Source organism: Fundulus heteroclitus, chromosome 22 (genome assembly GCF_011125445.2).
Source record: "Fundulus heteroclitus isolate FHET01 chromosome 22, MU-UCD_Fhet_4.1, whole genome shotgun sequence".
NCBI classification, from domain to species: domain Eukaryota; kingdom Metazoa; phylum Chordata; class Actinopteri; order Cyprinodontiformes; family Fundulidae; genus Fundulus; species Fundulus heteroclitus.
In genome coordinates, this window is record NC_046382.1 from 26,563,877 (window position 1) to 26,587,964 (window position 24,088).

At 43.4% G+C, this 24,088-nt stretch overlaps 2 protein-coding genes across 2 annotated transcripts; one reads left to right on the forward strand and one right to left on the reverse strand.

Annotated features, from left to right (window-relative positions):
* The first annotated feature begins 1,203 nt into the window (after nucleotides 1–1,203).
* On the forward strand, nucleotides 1,204–21,280 carry cfap43 (cilia and flagella associated protein 43). The gene is made up of 38 exons (XM_021308705.2): nucleotides 1,204–1,315; nucleotides 1,415–1,668; nucleotides 1,741–1,837; nucleotides 2,574–2,741; nucleotides 2,971–3,100; nucleotides 3,234–3,378; nucleotides 3,475–3,557; nucleotides 3,632–3,763; nucleotides 3,843–3,959; nucleotides 4,061–4,138; nucleotides 4,529–4,677; nucleotides 4,801–4,904; nucleotides 5,000–5,149; nucleotides 5,681–5,829; nucleotides 5,949–6,113; nucleotides 7,445–7,575; nucleotides 8,423–8,600; nucleotides 9,318–9,419; nucleotides 9,842–9,919; nucleotides 11,125–11,232; nucleotides 11,321–11,425; nucleotides 11,524–11,640; nucleotides 12,134–12,319; nucleotides 13,715–13,921; nucleotides 14,088–14,171; nucleotides 14,383–14,463; nucleotides 15,318–15,446; nucleotides 15,535–15,654; nucleotides 15,869–15,976; nucleotides 16,140–16,226; nucleotides 16,327–16,415; nucleotides 16,497–16,707; nucleotides 16,841–16,953; nucleotides 18,201–18,366; nucleotides 18,562–18,732; nucleotides 19,645–19,725; nucleotides 19,808–19,961; nucleotides 21,073–21,280. Exons 1-38 carry the CDS (start codon nucleotides 1,287–1,289, stop codon nucleotides 21,249–21,251), a joined length of 4,935 nt encoding a protein of 1,644 aa, XP_021164380.2. The 5' UTR covers nucleotides 1,204–1,286; the 3' UTR covers nucleotides 21,252–21,280.
* Nucleotides 21,246–23,344, reverse strand: sfr1 (SWI5-dependent homologous recombination repair protein 1). The gene is made up of 3 exons (XM_012882723.3): nucleotides 23,072–23,344; nucleotides 21,670–22,002; nucleotides 21,246–21,591 (listed from the first exon to the last, which is right to left on the reverse strand). The coding sequence occupies exons 1-3, from the start codon at nucleotides 23,165–23,167 to the stop codon at nucleotides 21,403–21,405; spliced, it is 618 nt and encodes a 205-aa protein (XP_012738177.2). The 5' UTR covers nucleotides 23,168–23,344; the 3' UTR covers nucleotides 21,246–21,402.
* Nucleotides 23,345–24,088: the final 744 nt, after the last annotated feature.

The window sequence follows — 24,088 nt, forward strand, 5'->3', positions numbered from 1 at the left end:
AATTGCAAACCACAAACATTACTGTATGTACTGTAGTGACCAGTATGAAGCAGAGCATTAGTGTGAAGAACAGCATAATTTTACATGATTTGACGTTCACTGACACTCTCCATCCAACATTACTGAGCTGGGGCTATTTTGCACAAGTGAATGCATAAAATTTTCGGTTCACTCCCCAGAAGTGCACAGCTTGCAGAGATGTCCAGAGTATTGACTCGGGGAATTGAGCACAATGCATGTCACACCCCTCAGATTTTCTTTTTTGCATACCGTTCACTTTACGTTATTATTGGTCCTGTATTGCAGGGGTGTCCAGACTTTTCGGAACGTGGGCCGAAATTGTCAAATCAAAGGAAGTCGAGAGTCAAAAAATTAACAATTTTTTTAACCCAAAAAATTATGCATATTTTTTTACCTGCTCTACAAAATATGATTATTTTAAATAAAAGAAATTGTCTGATTTTTTTTTTTTTTTTGGAAAGTTAATGTGTAAATCGTTGTAGATCCAACATTTTAAAAAGGGTTTCTTTTAGTACATCATTTGATGTACTAAAAGATGATCATCCAGTTGGCAAATTATTTTGAATAATTTCATTTGACTCTTTAACAATAATAAACTTTATTTGGGGGGCACCCAAAATCAGCACAGGGGCCACAAATGCCTGCTGTATTGGGGATGTTTGTCTTCCAGCTTGGTGAAAACACTATAACCCCAATCAGTGACACAATCATGTACGGCTGAATCATTACTAACAACGATCCTCATAATGCGGTGTGATAAACTTTATCAATAACACCCCTTCATTGACAACGTCAACTGGACGTTGGCCTTTCAGTGGGTACATTCTTTTTCCCTGACAACTGTATGTCATTCAACATACAGTATTTCATAATAATACAGTGAATTGAGGGGGATGGGGGGATAACATTAGGAAATAAACAAATACATATTTGTCATACTTTTGCAACCAAAGTAAAATATAAAACCTTTCAGTTTTAATTTTTTTGACACTTTTTTCGTTGGACATTCTTACAAGCAGCAACTTAGTGCAGAGGTTCCTGTGGTGTATCAGGAGAGTAACTGCGGTTTGGGATGATTATTTTGGCTTTGTTTGTACACTACTTCCGGTGCGGGCGTGTCCAGTACCTAAGGATCATCCAATAGCGTGAAAGGCTTTCGAACGTTTGGTGGTTGCTATGGATACCAAGCCACTTACGTATCGTTTTATTCGTTTTCTCAAATAGATCCTAAATTTAGTGGTATTTAATCCCATTCTTCCGTTAAAATGAATGAAGTTGGAAACTTAGAAATAAGGTAAATCTATTTTTTGTTACTTTTAACCCTGTTTTCCTCCATGTTTTCATTCCTATCAGTATTTCTCAAATGACTTTTCCTTTTCCTGCCCTCTGCTAGCTGGATTCAAGGATTTACGAGAGACAATGTGGAGTTTGTGGATAACAACACCGTGTGTTACACGTGTGGGGATCACATCTGCTTCCTGAACCTGGAGACAAAAACGCGGAGTGTGCTTGAGAGTCCCGGCAGAGGCGTCGGTGCGCTGGCAGCTAACGGCAGAAGAGGAGCGCTTGCTTTCTCCGAGAGGAAAGTGTCTCCGTCCATATTTGCGTATGACTTTCCTGGATTAAGTTTAAAGAGCGAGCTGAAAGGTAGCTAGCTTTAGCGACGTGTAGCTCTGAAACGCAACCCTCCATGTGGTCAACACGAGTGTTTATTTGCAGGAAATGCACAACTGGACTATACGTCTTTGACGTTAAGCGATGGAGGTCCTTATTTGGGCAGTTGCTCCTCGTTTCCGGATTTCTCCATCACTGTGTGGTAAGAACTGCTCATGCCTTTTGAACTTTTTCACCTTGTCAGCCGAAAGCTCCAAAACGTGTTGGATTGGGATATACCGGACCAACAATGTTCATGTTTGTAAAGTGTAAGGGAAATTACACGTTTTGAAATAAAAACATATATAATTTTACAATTGAAATCCCAAATATGTAGCAAAGTGAATACTTTTAGAACCACATTTCCCTGCAGTCACAGCTGCAGGAATCTCAGGGGTGCTTGTTGCTGCCAAATGCAGAAGTCAGAGTCGTTCAAAGCATATCTGCCAAGCTGTTCAATCTCAGTCAGTCAAATCGAACTGAAAGCGTCTACAGCATTTTCTAATTTGGGTTCAGCTCCGGACTTTGAGGGTTAGCCCTTTTAACATGCCCTTCTAGCATGTTTTGATGATTCAAATCCTGAATCAAATGAAAGGTTTATAAGCAGCAGGCTGTCGCAGAACATGATGACATACTGGGGAGGCAATTGAATCATTGATGCAGGGACTCAACTAAAACATGCAGGAAACAGACTATTAAAGACTGGATTCAGGGGCTTTGATGTAAACCATCCCATGGTAGCTCAGGGTGCGTTTAGTGCTGCTGTGTTCCTGGAAAGCCAGCCTTCATGACTGTTTCTCAAGTTTTTCCGTTGCTTCTGAAGGTGTTTTTATCTTTGTTTAACCCATCTTCTCATCAACTCTGACCACCTTCCCTGTCCCTGCCGACTGCGTGTGCAGGGACTGGGAAAAGGCTGAGATGCTCTGCACACAGTCACAAGCAGGACAGGACGTCGTTTCCTTAGAGTTCAACCCGACGAACTGGCTCCAGCTGTGTGCTTTGGACACCACAACCCTCACAGTCTGGAAGATAGAAAGGTGTGGGCACTTCCACCTGATGAAACCCAGGTAAAAAAAAAACCCACATACACACACAAACCCCACAGTAACAAATCTAATCCGTGGACTGCACCATACGGTGGAAAATTCCCCCTTATTTTAATATAATCAACATTATCTAAAGGTAAAATAACAAATGTTTTTGTGGTTGAAAGGGTAATATTAATACAGGGACGTTGTCAAGAGGAAATGTTAGGCTGGGATTTACATGTGTATGCGTATATTTGTCGTCTTGCAGTTCAATACAGCTTCCAGCAGCCAATGGTTCCTTTGCAGAGGAACTCCCTCCCGCTCCCACTAAGAACCCGAGCCGCTTCGTACCAGAGACGAGGCTGCCAGCCATTTCAGCGCTCTCCAAGGAGAAACCTGTTAGTTCTAAAGTATTTCCCCACTGTGATATAGAAATTAAACACAAATACCAGATGAGCTATTTGTTTAAATAAGGCTCATCCCAAACAAAAAAGACAAAATGCTGACTGCAACTCACCTTGTGTTTCTCAGTCTTTGCTGCCCACCAGAGGCACGATAACGCCGTCTGCCCTATGTTGGACGGCCACATCACAGCTTTACGTGGGCTGTGCCGAAGGCTACCTCCTCCTTGTCGACTCGGAGAGCCTCTCGGTCTCCGTCCTTTTCAACCCTGCAGGTTTGCTGAAGTGAACCCAGCGGCACGCGTTTTATAACAAGCGCTCCTGTCATTGATTGTTTGAGTTGAACGTTTTCCTGTTTCTCGTGTTTTTAGCCGCCGATGCCCCGCCTGACCTCCGAAGCTTCTGCTTTCAAGCTTTGACCCTCAGTGGCGACGGTCTTATTGCAGTAGGAACGGTATGCGCTGTGACAACCGCGGGCTTTTTGGCGTTCTCAGGTAAAAGCACTTTGAACATGTGGACGTGTTGCAGGAGAGAGTGGCCCACTGCCTGCAGATCAGCGGGACTCAGACCAGCATCACACAAACATGGCAGTTAGAGACGCCTGTCTCCACCGCAGTACTCGCCCCCGACAATGAAACATTACTTCTGTCCTCCAACACGGTAAGCACCTAGAACGAGCCTCGGCCTAAACGTGAGATTCCATCAAGCTGTTACCTCAACCTGGACGGTCGATCCTCAGGGGCAGCTCTACCTGCTGAAGCCAGCCGAGTCAGAGCGGGCCGAGAAGGTCCTGGATGTTCTCAGCGGCAACTTCTTGACAGCTGCCTTGTTGTGCACTGACAAGACCGTCTGTGTGGTAAAGCGTGTCCGTCCCTCGTGAATCACAGCTGCCCTACAGTAGCCTGTGTGATTTATCCTTGTGAGCTGTCGTTGTGTTTCCGTTTCCACCCGCTGCAGTCGTTGCGGGAGCGCGGGGTTCTGCAGCTGTGGTCCTCCGACGGCGCCTGCCTCGGCTCCCTGCCCCTACAAACGGAGGTGAGGCAGAAAAACGTGTAAAAAAAAAAAACGAGCATCGTAGAACGACTCCAGCCTCGTCCGACACGTAACGCGCTGGAATAGGATTGAACGTCAACAATGTGACAACGTGATTTAGATTAGATTAGATTAGATTAGATTAGATTAGATTAGATTAGATTAGATTAGATTAGATTCAATTAGATTCAACTTTATTGTCATTACACAGGTACAGGTACAAGGCAACGAAATGCAGTTTAGGTCTAACCAGAAGTGCAATAGCAGCAAGTGCAGGAAAAACAATGGTTCCATATGTACAGGACATGGGTTTTTACTGAATAAACATAGAGATGGATGCTATTATAGACAGAATTTTACTGATAGATTTCTGATAGATTTACATCTGTCCAGGTGACGAGTCTTGCCTGCTGTCCCGTTGCACGTTACGCGGCCGTTGGGGCGGCTTCAGGGAAAGTGCTCTTCGTTGACCTGAACGATGAGGAGCAGCTTTGCCTAGTGCATGAGGTCTACCTCTACCACGCCGCCGTGGCTCATCTAGTGCAAGTATCCTCCATCGGTGCAAGAACGTGCACTTTCAGATGTCCTATCACATGCATTTGTGTTTTTAAAGCATGACCCAAAACCTGAAAACTCGAAGTTTTTTTTTTGTTTTTTTTTTACAGTTTTGATCAAGAAGGACACTACCTCCTCTGCAGTGGATCGGATTTACATCTTTATGTACTCGACGCAAGACCATCAGCAAGGTTTTCCGTTATAGGATACATTGGTAAGAACTTTCAATGAAGACCGGGGTCAAAATTGATACGATTTATTACAAAATATCCTCTGTGTGTATTTGTGTGTGTGTTTTCCTTTCTCCAGATGTTCCTGGCTGCGTTTTGTCCCTTTCCACTCAGTGCCTGGGCGGCAGTGAGGAAGTGAAGGTTCTCGCGCTGTGCGCTGCACAACAGGACACAACCGATGGTGGCAGCATGCTGATTGTGCTCTCTCTGCCTGTCAGCAGTATTGCAGGTAAAAAGGACGCTGGTTAATAAATAGAAGCTGCAATAAAAAAATAAATTAAAAAAAGATTAACGATCTTGTCTGTTTAGGCGTAAAATGACATGGCCGTAAAGCGATAAACTGATTCAGAATAAGGGTGAGGTGCGTTCGTGTTGTGTGGATAAAGCACAGAACATACAGCTTGTGTCAGGCCACCAGAAGCGATTAATAATCTCATGAGAAAAGAGGGAGGCGGTTGATCAGATGTTAAAGCCAACTCTGTCTGCCCTTTGTCAGAAAAGCCTTGAACGAACGCAGGTGTCGGTTCCTGAAAGAATCACTGAACAGATTGATGACCGTGACTCGGCGATTTCAAAAACACACCCTTGTTTGAAGAGCAGCCGGGTTTAATGACTCAGCGAAACGGCAAATTCAAGCTGAGCAGTAGAGCCATGACTTGCAATAGATACGGTTCAGAACAAATAAAAATGTTTTATATTTTTGTGACGCCATATTTAGGACTAAAGCTGATAACTCTGACGTGTTTCTGCTGACCCGCAGAGTGCGTGGACCGCCGTGGTTGTCTGCACCTCCCCAAAGCGTCCAGCTACAACGTGCTCCATCCCCTGACCTCCTGTGCTCTCGGGGTCGGTGAGGTCTTTGCTTATTGCCACAGGAACAAAGCTCTTCAGCGATTCCAGCTTCCTGAGGTTTGATACCTGATGATGTTTTTCTACCGTCCTTAACGTCATATTTCCTAAAGTTAAGCATCTGTCTTTACCCTAACAGGGAATAAACCTTTTCTCTGTTTGCTGATCTGTCAACGTAGGACGCAGATGGTCTCTCCAGCCGACAGATGGTCCAGCTGAAACCAGGGGAGGAAGTGAAAGGTCACCCGCTGGGCCCCGCCTCTCTCCTTCTGTCCCCTGACTGCATGTGGCTGGCCTCTGTGGGACGAGATGGCTTACTGCGGATCAGACCAACCGCCTCTATGGTAATCTTGTCTGTATTTCATGTCATGGTCTGCGGTTCATAAATGATTCACACCTTTTGAACTTGTTCACATTTGGCCATTTTGCAGTCCAGCTTCAGCATATCTCCATTGGCGTTTTACATGTTAGGCCTCGGCTAAAATCATGTCATTTAGTGATGTAGTGATGTATTTTAGAAATAATTTGTGTTCCGCCCCCTTGACTCTGATCCCCTCTGAATACAACTCAGTGCAACCGATTGGCTTCAGACGTTCCCTAATCAGTAAAATGGAGTCCCACTGTGTGTAATTTATTTGCAGTTTAAATGCAGCTGTTCTATGAAGGCATCAGAGGTTTGTTGACGAACAAATGGCATCATGAACACGAAGGACCTCGTCAGGTCAGGGGGTAGAGCTGTGGAGAAGGGGGTTTAGGTTAATGAATAAAACCTCAACCTTTAACTAAGCTCAACTGTTCACCCTGTCAAACAAAAATAAACAAAGTAAGGCACCATCGGCTAACCTGTTAAGAAATGGCTGCCCGCCAAAATCACTGAGATCTATTATACACTGGAGTGCTAATCGCCCGCTGTTAGAACGAGTCGCTTTGAAGCCACCAGCCGCCATATTGGTATTCCCTATTTTCCTCCAGTAACTAGGGAATATGTGCGCTACAGCATCGAATAATGAGGATTTTCTCATGTTCAGGGAATGCTTAAAACTTTTAAAATGTCTAATGCCAAATACTTTTATGTTATGTTCTAAAACTATCAAGTACTGAGAAAGTCATGTGCTGAAATATTTAGCATTTTAATTTATTTAAATATATATATATATATATATATATATATATTTATTTAAATATATATATATATATATATATATATATATATATATATATATATATATATATATATATATATATATATATTTAAATTGTTCAGGCCTACACTCACTGAGGCTGTGTGTGACGGAAAGGTGAGATAGCGACAGAGATCTTCGACAAACCGACCCCGCGGTGACACGGTGATGTGACGGTGGAGGCTGCGTAACGCTGTGGCCATGCTTTTCTTCAGCAGAGGCATGGAGCTGTAAAGAGATGATTGTGAGGTTAATGAAGATTAATACAGGACAATCCCCAAAGAAACCCGTCGGAAGCTGCCAGAGACATGAGGATCTCTGATTTTTCCTTCTGCTGATTCAATATATATCTGTGAATATATTTACAATAACCTGTAAATACTTCGATGTTTTTTTTTTTTTTTAGTCAAATGTGACTAAACATTAAAAAGTTTAGAAGCGTATTAACGCTACAGCGACATTCTGCGGATCTGACAGCGCCCTTTCTTCTGCAGGAGCAGTACTGTGAGCTCCGGTGTCACTCGTGCCGCCTGGGCGGAGTTCGGAGTGTGTCCTTCTCTGCAGACGGCCACTCAGTCGTCACCACCGGCTTCAGAGACGGTTCTCTCCAGTGCACTATCCTCAGGTACAGCATCGCCCAGTCCATCATGCTGACTTTATGCACAACCTCGAACAGCAGAGGGAGCCCTTGCTTGCGTGAGTCGCACCTGCAGTTTGGTGTCGATTTTAATAAACAGTGCTTTTATCTTCTTTCCATCTCTGGTGTAGGACAGAGGTAAATAAACATGACTTAAGGTCCAGTGGGTGGTATCCTGAGGTCGTAGAGAAGCTTAAGTTGTGGAAAAAAAACAAAGATGTACGGCAGTAAAAATCACATTCACGCTCTGAAAAACTTCCCCCTCACATTCCACATCTGCCTGCCCTTCCAGCTCCCACGCACACGTTAGTTTCAGATTCCAAAACGTCGTCACCATAAGTGCTACTTCCATCATTTTAGTGATATTTTGCGTTTCTGGTTTTAGGGGCGTCGTGGCGGTTCACCAAGCTTCTGATTGTTGTCTTGATCTTTGTGAGGCGTGTGTTTCCTCATACAACAGGCACAAAGACGCCTGGCTGCGTAGGCAAAACCTCGCTGTAAATGGGATGAAAGCATCACTAAGTTACAAAGATGCGTTTTTAACTCGTTCATAAATAAGCCATTAAATCGTTGATTTAAACGCTATTGAGAAAAATACTGATGCTGATATTTTATTGTTACTAAATAATTAAAATGTACTACAAATATACTATTGTTCCAGCAAAAAAAAAACATGAAACCGGTCTCATTTTAACTCACGTCTGAGCTGAATGAAATTAAAACTGATGTGATAATGTTGCGTTTCAGTCGCCGTGCAGAAACTACGGAGAACCTGATGGCTTCTCACAGAACAACTGAAACCGCATGAACACATTTGCTTATTTGTTTTTTCCAGACCTTCATGCGCAGCTAAAGATGCCTACGAGGAAAAGAATAAGGATTTGATGCGGTACCACCGGGCCGCGGCTGTGACCTTGAAGGCTGCATTCGAGTGTGAAAACCCCGTCCTGATGAACCTTCCTGTGTGGGGCCAGGAGACGCCTGTCAGCAGCAGCACAACAGAGGAACAGGAGGTAAAGCTCTTCTGGTTTATTCAACTTTATGGTGCTTTTTCCTCTTTAGAATATACAATTTGAATCAGATCGTCCTTTAATTCCTCTATACGGTACCCAGTGGCGGTTCTAGACCAAATTTACCAGGGGGGGGCCAAGGTGGGGCCAGTGTTTTTTTTTCACAGGGGCACAGAACAAAAAATTAAACAATAAAATGGCAATATTTAACTGTGTAATAATATTAAGTGAGCCACTTGTGGCTCTGGAACTGCAGGTTTCAGACCCCTGAACTAGCAGTTGAAAACTTGCCCCCAACTCAATACGGCTAAAGCTAAATGTGAAACATCTTAATTTTTAAACCCTTCTTAGAGTAAAACTGTATAGGTAAAAAAATAAAATTGGTCAAAGTAACCAATCAGTTATGGTTTCTTTGCCATTGCAAATAATTATGAGAAGTGTGTTTAATCTTATGTCTTTAGTACAGGGGCCTTAACAGGGGCCAGGACCATTTCTACAGGGACATGGGCCCCTGTTGGCCCCTGTCTAGAACCGCCCCTGACGGTACCGTTTAGCATAATACTCGAGCATTATAAGTTATTTGTCTGCATTACTGATGATATCAAAGTAATGTGATACATTTTTACCAGCTATGTCTATAATTTTCTAGATCAAATAGTGAATATTTCCAACCAACTTCACTGCATCTCTGACTTTTAATGCACTATTTCCACCGTGCAGGTCAGCTGCGCACCGTCGATCGACGTGACGGAGCAGGATGAGCGTTACCTTCCCACTGCCCCAAACCCGATCGCCACGTGGCTGGAAAGCAAACAAGAAGCAGTTGAGTGAAAAGCTGTTATGTTTGTGGTTATGTTATAGGATGGAGATGATGTTAAAACACGTGTAGATGTTTATCTTGTTTCACAAGGCTGCAGGTGAGGGGGGGTTACGAAAGGTGCCCTGCTCCACCTGAGTGTAAACGTTGCAGTTGTTTTTGGCGCTCGGCTGCCTTTTTGCAGCAGTTTGATTTATCGGTGCTTACAGAGCGGGAGGAACGAGTAATTACAGAGGCATTAAGCAACCTGTTTTTACCTTCCCACCTGACAGAGGCGCAACATAAAGATGCGCTGATAATAAACACGTGGGAGGTCTCGGCTAGCTCCCGCGCGGGGAAGGCGGAGAAGCGGAAAAGAGGCATCTTTCCTGCTTTGTTTGTGTCTGCATCCATTTCACCTTGATGTTTCCCTCTGTGTTTTAAACAGATTGTGAAAGAGGACAACAAGCAGTTTTCAGAAACAAAGAGAAACCTGAGAGAGACCGTCAGAGAGTTACGGGCAACTGTAAGTGTCTTTTGTGACCATTTGTTTGGCATTACAGGAAAAGGAAGTGTCCCTAAATACCAACATGTGGATTTAGGTAAGACTTCCCTATGATCATACCACACAGTTCACTAATTTTGCTAATCATATGCACTCCCATAAAGGTTGATGAACCACAGCGACAAACTCTAAGGCTGTCAGTACGTGTGTCGAATAGATCAACCTGATTTAAATGGAAATACATTTTCATGAGCAGATCTAGCAAAGGCAACAGCTACTTACCACTCCACTCTACTCTGTGGATCAGTGACTTTAGAAATCATCAGAAAATCTTACCGTCAACTTTTAGGGGGTTCCGATGTCAAGCTCCTGAATACATGTCTGACCTGTTAAAGGCTTTCAGACCAGAACCCTACCGGTTCTATCTCAGACCCGTGTTAAAACCCGTGTGGATCCATCCTCACCAGCAGCCACACCTCCACTGTCGGGATGCCCTGGCCTTGTCTTTTTAAATCATGTTAAAAATCAGCTAAATGCTTTTTTTTTTTTAATATTGACATGCATTTAGTTTTAGTTTTACATTTTTCTCTTACTGTTTTGTTCTCCTACTGTTGTGATTCACTTTATAATTTTTACCACTTAATAGAATAGAGTTTACCTACTTACGAGGCTGACGGAGATCAGGCTTCTTCTGGCTCGTACCAAGTGTCTCTTTTCCTAGTGACTTTCCTGGAAATTCCTCTTTTTTGTTTTCTTATTATTCTAAGAACTAGAAACATCAAACAGAAAAAATGTGCTTCCAACGGCATATTAATGCACCAGACAGCAAATTCTAAGAGGATCTGAATTATTTAATTCAAGCGTATGTCCCAAACCTTTGACCGATTTTTACTCAAATCGAAAAAGTGCATCTAACTACATGCTGTTGGTTGATGTGCTCATCGGCCAAAATGATACAGGTTTTTAGTTTTGAAGCATTCAACGAAAAGGGGAAACATTTTTTAGATTTTCCACTATCTGACCTGCCAATCGCTGATCAGAGGCAATTAGGAGAAAAAAACGATTGGGTTATGAACAGATCCCTGATCTTTGAAGCCATTAAATGGTGCATCTCTACTGACTTTATTATTATTATTTTATTTTTTACATTAACTGTTTAAACAATCTGCATTTTTAATTTGATTATTCTGTAATAAGACATGTCAAATAAACATGTTTGTTGTCAGATTCACAAAATGCTACGTGAGAACGAAAGCCTCCCAGAAGAGCAGTTTAACCTGGACCTGGAGGAGCAGAGGAGACTGGAGGCCACGGTGGAGCAGGAAGCCGAGAGGGTGCTGCCAGCTCAAGTTAACGTTACTGCCACCAACCTTAAACGATCCCTCGGAAAAAATGTAACGTTAACGTTGCTCCGTTGCACAGGTGAAGGCTGAAATTGAGCAGGACATCATGAAGAAGTGGTACCTCTGGGATGTCCTGAGGCGAGAATGCTGGGATTCTGTGATGATCAAATCTCGGAGGATCGACGTAAGCAAGCTTTTCATAAACGAGACATTTCTTTATTTTATTTATTTTATTTTATTTAGATCTGTCAGCTCTGAATTACGTGTGGCTGTCACCCGCAGGCCTTCCACTCTGAGATGTCTGTGAAGAACTATCCCCTCAGGGAGCGAGCCGAGAAGGAGCAGGAGGACCTCCGCAGGGTTCAGAACATGAGGAAGATTGAAAAGGCTGCGTGCAGAGTAATTAAAAACCGGCGGTGTGGAGTCTGACTGACGAAGCAGGGGAATGCACATGCGACGGCGTTGGATCTAATCAGATCCACGCTTTGCTGTCATGGGTGTGAAACAGGAATGCGGTGTTTTCTGAAGGCAGTGAGCAGGGAAACTTCCACCTTTTTTCATCTTTATTTCTTTCTGGAAACCCATCTCAGGACAAGTCATTCAAATATGAACAGGTTTTACTTCGTAAAAAAAAAAACAATTGGCTGCTTTGAATCTGCAGTCCTTGATGTGAACTTTCCCTGCTGCAAGCCTCCTTTTTGAATACTTGAACCCGCGCCAGTCCAGTGCTGTTGAAAAGTTTTGAGATTTATGGCTTTGCGGCTGAACGCACGCCGCCGCAATCATTTTCTCCGCTGCGACGCTCTCTGCATATAGTTTATAATCTTCTGGCCGCAGATTCGGCGCTCATGTTTTGCTCCACCGTTTGTCGTCTCGCAACTTCAACCTGCAGCCGAGCGGCCCGAAGAGAAGCAGCAGCGACGCGGAGGAGGAGCGGCAGGAGGAAGGCCAGGAGGCAGAGAGTGCTGCTCTGATTGGAAGCTTCTCGGCTCAGTTGGGATATTCCAGCCCTTACACCTACAACCAGTTCAGCCTGCAGACCGTCGAGCAGAGGATCAACCAGATAATACTGCTACAGGTGGGGGGGATTCTGCAGTGCTCTCTAAATCCAGCACCAAAAAGTCAGAAAAAAGGGCCAAAAGTCACTCACAGTCCACACAGAAATGTAGTTAAACTGGATAAAAAGACAAAATCTTTTTTTTTTCTCACTGTCTGACATGAATTCTGACTTTTTTTTTCTGTTTTACATCAGTTAGGATTCAGGAAAAAAAAGAAGAAAAAAAGACATTTTGGGCCCAGAATAACAGAAGTTGTTTTTCCTCTTCAAATGTAGACGTTTTGATAGATTTGCTTTGTATTTGGTAGAACTGCCTTTTTAAACTGTGTGACTGTGTCAAAGATTCTCACAATATGTTTGGCTCATTCCTCTAGACCACAGGTGTCAAACTCAAGGCCCGCGGGCCGAATCCGGCCCGTCAAGGCAATTTTTCCGGCCCTCAAGAGCCAAAAAAAAGGCATATCATGTCATAAAGTAGAGGTATATATCCTTTTAAAGTGTATAAATTGGCTAAAACTGTGCCTCCTGTAAGTGTAACTCACCCCAATATCAACTTTTTTTGCAGATAAACTGTATAAACTGGGCTTAAGGGTGCTACTTTTATGTTACTGTGCATTTTTTATACTTCTATGTGAACTGGAATGAAATTATGAAATGAAAAGTATCGTCTATACACGTACAACCGGCCCTTTTAATGACTTCATGACGCCAAAGTGGCCCCATATAGAAATGAGTTTGACACCCCTGCTCTAGACAGAGGAGCTGTAACTGGCTCTTATTGCTCAGCTGCCCCTCATCAGCTCTCCAAAACACTGACCTTCTGGTCCTGAACTTGGGGCCACGGTTAGGGGTCATTGTCCATGTGGGGGAGCAGTTTTGAACCCAGGATTTAACCTCCCTGGTGGAGTTTTTTTTTTATGTTGTCCACCTTTTTCCTCATCTATTTTGTGAGGTTTAGCACATTCCCCAAAAAGGATTTCAGATTTCTTTTCTTTTTCCCACACACCACAGGACAGGTCTCTAAAAATGACAGTTTTTGTCCTTAATGCATTTAAAAAAAAAAAAAATCCAGTCTGTTTTTTTATGTTGCTCATCTCTTCCTCCTCTCCCAGCGGCCTTTCAGCCCATGTCGCTTCAGGATCTGTTTCAGCCTTGATTACTAGACTGTCTCACCAGTGTCAGCCAGCATCTTCACAAAGTCTTTTCCTTTTGTTCTGTGGTTAATAAACGTTTGTCCCCTTTAAACAAGCAGGAGCGCAGCATCTGCTGACGGCTGGACATTCAGTAGCTGTTTATTTCAGAGTGTTTAAATATCTGGTGTCAGCTAGAAGTCAGGAGTGCGGATTCCCTTTGTCGCTGTCGTTGCCCCCCCATTCTGATTAATAATACATTCTTTCTCTCCGCCTCTGAATGCAGGATTTGATTTATGGCATCAAGATGGCTTTCAACTCAGACTTCGAAGCTCTGCACAGGAGGAAGGTGCAGGAGCTCAGGCGTCTGGAGGACAGGAACAAACTCGTCAGGGAGATCATGCTGGAGCTGGACTTGAAGCAGAAGCTGTGGGAGCCCAGCCTGAGCGACGGCGAGCGGCCCGAGAGGCTGCTGACCGTGGACGACTCCGAGGTCTCTGTCCTGTGCAAACAATGAACGTGGTTCACGTAAAGTTCAACCAAGCACGAGGGAGCGTCAAACCGCGCCGCGGTTCGCTTGTTTGTTCGTTTGTTTTTGTGCTGAGACGGGCGCTAGTGTGTGATTATCACTACGAGATGTCGCCTTTGTCCCGCTTTAGATCAAAGCAGAGAAATACCTCACCCCGGAGCAGAAGAAGCTGGAGGAGAGGCGGAGGCTGGAGAAGGAGGCCATGACTGCACGAGTACGATGTCACGAAAAACATTTTCCTTATTTTCCTGTTTTTTGCTTTTGTCTGTTTTTTTGTTTTTTTTTGCTATTTGTTTGCTTGTGAATTGTTCACTTTTATCCACACTGTTAAAATTAGCAGCATCTGTTGGCGGTTTACTCAGTGTGATTTAAAAAGCAATATATAGATCTGTGATCTGTGGCCTGCTGGTGGGTTTTTGTTGCAGGGTGACGACAGCAGAGAAAGAGCTCTCGACGACATGATGGAGGGCGTCCTCGAAGTGAAGAAAGTGGACATTTTAAAAATGGTAAAACTGTAAATACTCTGTTCACGTTGGACATTTAAACGTGATGATAAATCAGTCTAAAGCATATCTTGCTTTAGATTGATTGATAATGTAATCTTTTCACTGGTTTGATCAGTTGATTTAAAAAACATTACAGACTTAACTGTCTAATAGCAATGCATTTTACACTGGTTGAAGGTTTGCCCATCCACTGTCACCTGACGTTTCAGGAAAATTGTTATTTTGTTACCATTTCTTTAAAGAGCGAGTTATTTCTTCTTACGCTTTGAACAAAGCATCTGCAAAAACAGAACTAAAAATAAGTAAAAAATTTTCTCGAAATTAGTGCGTTTGTCCTTGATTTGAGCAGGTAAATAAGACTATATGCCGATGGAATTAGTAATTTTAACCCTAAAATAAGATACTTAGATATAATGCACTTGAAATAAGGTGATGGAGATGAGTTCTTCCTATTTTCAGTGCAAAAATCTTATTCCATTGGCAGATTAGCTTTAGAAATACACTAATTTCAATAAAAATGTACTTATTTTTAGTTCCGTTTTTGCAGTGTGGCAGGTGTAAACATGTCGTTTAGATTGAAATCCATCGAAACACGTGTTGAAAAAAATAAAAAAAACAAGCCAGCATTGGTATCTTTAAGTAGAAACAACACGTCAGGTTTCTCTCCAGCAGCGATGGCCCACGTTTAAAATGATATTATTCAATTTACTGTATTCCCTTTGGGCTAAAACTGTTTAAATATTTTAAAAACATTTTCTCTGAGTTTTTTTTTTTTTTTTTTTTTTAGACAGACTCAGTGGAATTAGACCAAACAGCATGACAAGCCCTTAGTTGCTTTTGATTTTACTCCACAGGAAATTCCTCCTCCCGAGTTTGCTTTGACAAAACTTGAAATCCAGTGGAGCGAAGAGGAGAAAAAGCTCTACAAAGAATATGAAAAGAACACAAAAGACCTAAATGAGGAGAAGGAGACATATAAAAGGGTAACGAAATGAGATGTTTTTAATGTTTTAATCGCCAGCGTCTCAGCCAAGATGCGTGCTCAGCGTCTGTAATCTGTGGTTCCCGCAGACATTGGAAGTGGAGATGAAAAAGCTGCAGGAATCCATCAAAGATGCAACGGAAAAGTTCGACGAGTCACTCTCGAAGCTGTTTGAGAAGAAAGTACAGTGCACGTTGGCCATATATCAGGCGAGTCTGCGAAAAGAGCGCCGGCGCCTTGCAAAGCACTCACAGCGCAAAGCTCCAAAGGTTTTGTGCGGTGGACCGCTTCAGAGGATTGCGTTATTTTGAGGCGGAAGCCAAGTGATAGTTATTAAATCTTGTGTCGTTTCAAATCTGAAAAGTGTGGCGTGCGCAAACAAAACGCTCCCTTTTCTTGTTTTGTTTTGGGTGTGTTTGGCAGGAAGAGCTGAAGATCACCCACCTGGCCGACGCGGTGCTCTCGGTTGAGGAGATGAACAACCAGGAGCAGGAGCTCAGGCTCAAACTTGAACGCGTGTTGGCATACAAGGTTGGAAAGGTTGCGCACACTAATGCTGCAGGAATGTATTAATTGCCAGGGCTAGAACCAATTTGCGGGAAAATTGGCAGAATTGCCCGGGTGCGTTCCAGCGCGCCGCCTTACCAGCCCCGGCAGCGGGTACACGTTTTGTTTACCTGTATGTTTCTGACAGATGACTACAGAGAAAGACTTGAAGAGACACGAGGACGAGGTGGAGCAGTTTCAGTACGAATATGACAACATCGTGGCTGAAGACAAAGTAAGATTAGATACGAAGAATAGCCACGCAGGCGAAAAAGAAAAAAGAAACCAAAGGCACCTTGTAAGGGATAAATCTGATTGTATTTAATCGTCCAAAGGTTCTGGACAATAACTTCAGGAAGGGGTTTAAAGATCTGCCACAACACAAGATTGAGGAACTTTACAAACTGTTCAGACGTAGACCCAGGTTTGTGACCCTTCCCACGCCGCAGCTCGGCTGTCTAGTCCAGGCTTTCTTTAAAGCTCAGATTGTCACGACCGTTTCCAGGGTACAAAGGCTGAGGGCCCAGATGGAAAACGCCTCCAACTTGTTTAAGCAGCCCCGTCCGAACAGCTCTCAGGCTCCTGACGGACTCAGCCAAATGTTTAAAGCCATGGAGGAGCTGGATGCTCCAGAAAACATGCCCGAAGAAATCAACCTGTCCACCTGGCAGAGATTCTGCTTTGTCCGCAAAACAAAAGTCGAGAGCGAACAGAAGGTAAATACCAAGAGGTCAAAGGGCGTGTCTGTTATCTTTTGTGCATTAATTTTACATTTCAGATGCAGTTTCGGTGTCCATTGTTTATTTTACCCGCTGATAGTAGTTCATTTGTTTGCCTGTTCTGTTGCAGATTAAAATGGAGGCTTTGAATCTTGCTGAGATGCAGGCCTTCCTGCACAGAAGGAGAGAAGAAGATCATGCTGCCCAAGAAGAGATCAAACAGGTTTTTGAAGCACTCCTGAGGTAGGACTTTAATTCCTATGATTGGCAACCTGTTTTGCTCAGATCGAGCAATAAAAAAAGTCTAAAGATTTTTTTAAATGTCAGGTTGTTGCAGCTTGTACAAATAATATGGTGATTTGCTCTTTAGAAAGGGGGGGGGAATCTGTTGCACAACTGACTTTATTGAATTACTAGTTAAGACAGTTTTTGGGACAGACTGTGAGTCTTAGAGAAAGACAAATAAAACAAAAAACATAAGAGAACCAGGTAGATGACATATGAATATAATATAAACCTATATTTATCCAGATATATTCTCACTGAGATTTAAAATCATTTTTCCAAGAGGGATCTGGCCAGAAAGCAGCACCATTTACAAGGATCCACATTTAGATTCACAAAGTGACATCCTTCATTCAATTTTGAACAATCTTTATTTTGCTCCATCCATCTTCCCTGCCTCTGCTGAAGAGAAGCACCCCACAGCATGATGCTGCCACCACCATATCTGACAGTGGTGTGTTCACAGTGATGTGCAGTGTTAGTTTTCCGCCACACATTGAGTTTTGCATTTTGGCCAAAAAGTTCAATTTTGGTCTCGTCTGACCAAAACACCTTCTTCCATGTTTGCTGTGTCTCCAACATGGCTTCTGGCAAACTGCAAACGGTGCTTCTTCTTCTGGTTTTCTTTTAACCATGGCTTTCTTCTTGCCACTCTTCCATAAAGACCACATTTGTGCACGACTAATAGTTGTCCTGTGGACAGATTCTCCCACCTGAGCTGTGGATCTCTGCAGTTCATCCAGAGTCACCATGGGTCTCTTGGCTGCACCTCTTATCAATGCTCTCCTTGTTCGGTCTGTAAGTTCAGGAGGACGGTCTTGTCTTGGTGGGTTTACAGCTGTGCCGTACTCTTTCCATTTCTGGATGATGGATTGGTCAGAGCTCTGCGAGATGTTCAAAACCGAATACTTTTGCACACCGCACTTTTCAGTTCTTTTATTTGTAAAACTTTTTTTCAAATCATGTATAAATTAATTTTTCCCTCACAACTGCATACCACTTTGTGTTGGTCTTTCACACAAGATTCCAACAAAATATATTTGTTTGTGGTTGTAATGTGACAAAACGTGAAAAAGGTTCAAGGGGTGTGAATACTTTTGTGAGCCCCTGTATTTACTGGAAATGCTAAAAATGCGTAAACGCGGCACATGAGAGGAGAGTCGGGGTTCATGCTTTTCTTGTTTCTGGTCTCTGTTTTCCTCCAGCCTGCAGAACAAGAGGAACCAGCATCTTATCAACACTACGGTCCAAGTCATACTGAAACAGGGACAGGTGGAGACGTCCTCCACGGCGCCGACGGCTGACACCGCCGGGACCGACTTCATCCTTTTCCACAGAAGCGTGGGTGACAACCTGAGAAAGAACATCAGGGTCCGTCTTTACCTCCAAGCACCCTTAACATACATTTCGTGTAAAATAATAAAACATAAAGGAAATAAAAACAGTTTTAATGTTAAAATGTTAAAATTGCATCAATACTAATTTCAGTTTGTCAATGAGTGGCAAATCCACACCAAAGGTCAGAGTTATGACTGCTGATCAAACCATTGCTGCCTGTATCATCAGACACTTGCAGAGCAGAAGGTGGCGTCCATGGAGGCCCGCAGAGAGATCCGCAAGTACGTCATCCAGCTGGAGTGGGAACAGCGGGTGATGAAGAAGAAGATGGACGACTTAAACGACAAGAAGAAGGACATCAAGATGCTTCGCCTCTCAGAGGAGCAGCAGGACATGAAGGTCATCTAGTCTGGGATCATAACTCTTGCTTTTTAATTGCAGGGAAGTTATGAGTTGCTCTTCACTGGAATTTGTCTGACTTGGTAATTATATGTCAGAGGTTGGTTTCCCCCCCCCCCCCCCCCCCCCCTTCCCTCAGTAGATTCCGCATCAGGTTTAAATGATATCGAAGAAAAACAAAAAATCTGTACATGGTGCGAAACGTTAATCCAGCGCGCATTGCCTGGCCAGACGCCCGCGCGTGATATCCAGGCAGGTATTTCGGTTTTGGCACAGCGAGATGTTTTGCAAGCAGAAAATTGCTCCCATCTCCCAGCACAGATGGGTGATCTTTTACAGAAAGCTCACACCCTCCTCCAACACACTCCCCACCCTTTTTTCTCCTTTCTTTCTTTCTTTCTTTCTTTCTTTCTTTCTTTCTTTCTTTCTTTCTTTCTTTCTTTCCAACATCTAAACGTCTTACCCAATAGGCTGTCTCTGGATAAAAGTTTTCCTTTTTGGCTCTAAAATCTTTTTGCATATGATTTTAAACCAGGAAAAAGAGCCCGAACAGTAACAGGACGAGTTTTCCCCCAGAAGAGTCTGCTTACCCTTACTGTGTTGTCCAACGAAACTATCCGTTCCTCTTTTATCAAAGCGCGGCACACGAGCTTCCAGGTTTTAGTGCCCGTTTCCTGTGGCAGAAGGTCCATGTAGCTGTGCTCCTGTTAGCTTCCTGACATTGTTAAAGCCCATAAAACCGCTCAGGAAGACGGCCGGGAATATAAATAAATCCAATCCTGTGATTAAAAATATTTCCTGATGAAGGGTTTGATACATTGGCTTTGATATTTTTCATTTAAAAAAATAAAAACTTAGGGAAAACACCTTTTCTAGTTCCTTCGCGCTATTTAACTCTCCCCTTTGTTCCAGTATCGCAGCAAGAAGGACCAGAGCGCTCGCATGCTGGAGAAAATTTCCACAATGGAGAAAAGCATTGCTTTCATGATAAAGGTAACGGCAAGCCGCGCGGCTTTAATGCGATCGCCAAAAGCCAGCGGGACCTCATGTCCCTGCTGGCCATTCCCGATTTCAGACCCATCAGAAGAGCGTTCAGCAGCGCATGAGGAAGCTGGAGCGGATGAACAGAAAGCTGATGAAGATCAAAGAGAGCAGTGCTAGTCTAGAGCAGGAGCTTCCCGGCACGCAGGTGACCGTGGCGGAGCTGAGGAACGTCTACGAAGCTGCAGGTAATAAAATAAAAACTGACCTACCGGTCCATCTGCATGGCCTGATGTCACCAAAGACTTAGTGCATTTCAGGAATTGGATTAAAAAGGTTGTATGACATATTTCTGTCAAGTGTGATAATTACGGCCTAAAGCTAACGAATCCCCGCATTTCTGTACCTAAAGGGCATTAAAAAAGGATTTTGGTACAGAAAAGTCATCCTACAGGAGAGTATGAGCATGTTCTGAACAGCATTTACTCCCAGTGCCAGGTCACGCCTCTTACTGCATCAGTGCTGTGCGGCGTGGAGACGGCCAGCCTGTGGCTCTGCTGACGCATTAAGGAAGTCGACGTTGTTTCAGTAGCGGCCTACAGTTCATCTGCGTTGTTGGGTCTGGGGTCTGTCGTCGTCCTTCTGACGATTACTCCATAGGATATCTGCGGTTTAGATCAGGAGGATTTTTATTCTTTGGGTCCATCAAGCACTGTGATGCCTAGGCACTGGTAGGTTTGGCAGTGTGGGCAGTGTTGTGCCTCTCCGCTCTCCCTCCAGATTCTGGGACCATGATCTCCAAATGAAATGCAGAATTTACTTCCATCTGAAATGAGGACCATGGACCTGAAAGAAACAGTCAAATCCACTTCTTATGAATCGCCCTGAATAACTTAAATGGACTTTAGTCTGAATTCATGTAACGTTCTTTTAGCAGGCCTCTGTGCCTTGCCCCACTGTTGGTGGGTGTCAATAAATGTCTGCTGGGCAGCTGTCAGATCTCCAGTTTTAACCGTTGTTGTGTGGTTCCCAACATGGCCATACCTTGACATTTATGTGTAAAAAGGAAAAAAAGGTTTTAGTGGTCTTGTGTTGCACGGGAAATTCCACAATTTATGGTTTTCACTGCCCCAGTAAACCGTAATTCCCAAATAATGTATCAGGTTAACAGAAATAAATTCCTGAAATGTATTAATCTCCATGTAAGGAATCTATAAAAGATGTAGTTGTTTTAAAAACCAAGTTGGTGAAATCAAAACATTTTTCTGTGATATTGTAACTTGAGGAGATGCACCTGTAATCACTTCCTCTGCGTTTCTACCTAGCTTAGCTTCTAACGAGGCTCTTTTGGTGTTTCAGCCACAGAGGAGAACGAGGTCGCGGAGAGAGAAGAGCGCTACCAGGAGGTCCTTCAGAGGAGCAACCTGCAGGACCTGGCAAGGGTTCAGTCGGAGGACCTGGACCTCCTCTGGAAAGAAGTGGAGCGTCTGGAGAGGAGGAACTTTCCCTCGCTTGATGAGCTGCAATACAACTCATGAGAAAACACCTTTATTTACACATCTCTGGGCTAATTAACAGAACGTTTCGTGCGCTTCTGCTGTGAACAGGGACAAAGGGGAAACAATAAATAACTAAATGCGTGGCGTTAACTCCTTTGCAGTGTCTTTTATTAAGGTCCTTCCTCTGGCGCTACGTAGTGAAGTCGCCCTCGGCTCGGTCGAAGCGCAGAACGCCGTCATCCAGACCAAAGAGGTCGACGAGCTCGCACAGGTCAGCCTTTCTTCCCTCGATGGGGACCTCGGACTGGAGCTCATACAGAGCGGCCTGAGCACAGCTCCGCCACTTGTCGATCAAAGTCTGGAGCTGCGTCAGGTCATTCTGAGGAGAAAGAGACCTTTTCAATCTAGGCGATCACAAACGAAGCAGCTCAGAAAGACACTCGGATCGTCTGCTCACCTTGCCTCTGTACATCTGAACCATCCTGAGCCGGCGCAGAGTCTCCGTTTTCTCTTTCACCTCCTTCCTGAGCTGCGCCGCCGAGCCCTCTGAGGAGACGTGCGCCGGTTGGGGAGCCGCTGCAGGCGAGCTCTCACTCCCCGACTTCGCCGCGGCGCTGTTGGCCTCCCCGCCGTGGACCGTCACGGCCCCCCGGGAGTCTGCTGGAGCGAGCCGGCCGTCCTCCTCCTCGCCGTCGACGCAAAGGCGTTTGGCCACAGAGAGGGGGGAGGTGAAGGAGCGCCGCGTCCTCTTCAGCCTCTCCCTCAGTGAGGCGCTGAGCGCAGGACGATGCTGAGGAGAGGCAGAGGGAAAGGCGTCACACTACACGGGTACATGATGAGTTACATGAGAGCATGTCTTCCACATCTAATTTTAGATGGACTTCAGCTCTATTATTTAGCCTAATTTAAAGTGGATGGACGGATGTATAGATGGATGGATGAAGATAGGTGAGGGTATTAATGAATGACCAATGTATGATGGAGCGCATGCCGTTTGCATCTAGGCTGGAGGACGGAGTTAAGAGATAGAACTGTGTTGGCTTCACTGCACTGGCTTTCAGTCAGCTATAGGATTCGTTTAAATGTGTTGTCAATGGTTTTTAAATGTTTGGATGGGTCAGCTCCCGTCTATCATTCTGAGCTTTTGTCGATCCATGTCCCAGCTCAATCAATAAGATGAGGAAATCAACTGACTTTGGTTGTGCCAAGATCACGGCTGAGGACCGGGCATTTGATGTGACTGCGCAGAGACTGGAACAGTCTTCCTTTGAGTATTGGAACAGTGCAGTCACTTTGCATTTTTAAGTCTTTGTTAAAAAGCCACATGTTTGCACTGGCTATTAACTCAAGCTGAGCACATTTTTTAGCATTTTTCTCTTAGAGTTTTTTACTACTTGAACTTTATCATGGACTTTTTTATATTCTCTCTATCTATCAATCAATCAATCAATCAATCAATCAATCAATATATATATATATATATATATATATATATATATATATATATATAGATAGATAGATAGATAGATAGATAGATAGATAGATAGATAGATAGATAGATAGATACATACATACATACATACATACATATACCTACATATGTGCTCTGCTCTGTACAGCACTTTGGACAGAAGCATATATAAGTGCTATATAAATAAAGCTGACAAACGGATGTATGAATAAAACTGGTACAAATACTTTCCAGTCTGTATCTTTTTCTATACTTTATCAGAGCTGGTAAACGCGCCGCACTTTTCTAGACTTTAAGACACTGTAACCCTGTTCGCAGTTCCCATGTTGCGTTACAGGCTGGATTTAAAGTAAAAGCGATGCATTAAACACAAGTGAACGGGACTCACCTTTTCCTCTGTGAACTCTGAAGGGCTGGACTCGGCTGAATAACAAGGTGATGAATACACACACGGTAATTTGTTGGCTTTGGGAGTGATCTCCATTGGTCAAACTCACTTTCTGACTGACGCAGCACAACAAGTCTGGCTTGTAACATCCAGTTCGCTGGTCAAAAATGTTCACAAGAACTCCTGAATAACACTTTCAACCAATCGCAAGCCGAAGAAGAAGCAGCAACTTTCTGTTTTTCCGTATTTTGGCGGCGCGACTGCTTCGAACGTAAGCGATTGGACAGAATATCATTACGTTTGGCCGCAATGCATCTCGGGAGTTGTGGTTTATACTAAGTATCTGAGAAGCGCCCTGGCCACTGGCTTTGTTTTCGTGGACTTTCATTGATAAACTTGTTGTATTTACATGTTCTAATCCTTACTCTGCTGTACTTTGCTGCTTTTATGTTATTTGTGACCGCCAAGAAGAGAAATGACCAATCGAAAGATTTGTGGCTTTTTAGCTTAGCTTCTGAATTAAGATTCAGACAGATTTTCACATATTTATTATATTTTTCATGCTAAGCTTTACAGACTTTCATTTATATATTCATTTAATGTAAATGCTATTTATTTTGTACTGATTGCTCTGTCACCACTAACTTTTTCCTTCAGGTGCACTGCCACACTATTTAAAGGTCCACCCAAACTTTTTTTTTTTTTTTTTTTTTTGGAGCTCCTTATTCTCCTTTTTATGTTTAAGTCAAACTTTTGACATATCTCATGGAGCTTGACAGTAAGGTATATAACACATATGGCTACAGATATTTGGTGGCACTATTCAACCAATTCATCATATTAACAGGGGTGTTGAACAGTGTGAAACATTTAAAGGGGTAAAAAAAAAGAAAAAAGATTTTGTGTCATGAGTTATTAGTTGGGAAGTTATGCTCTGTCTGTATTTTAGGAACACATTCACGGCTAATAAAAGACGTGTTTAAAACAAACAAACAAAAACATGACTGATCTTTAAAC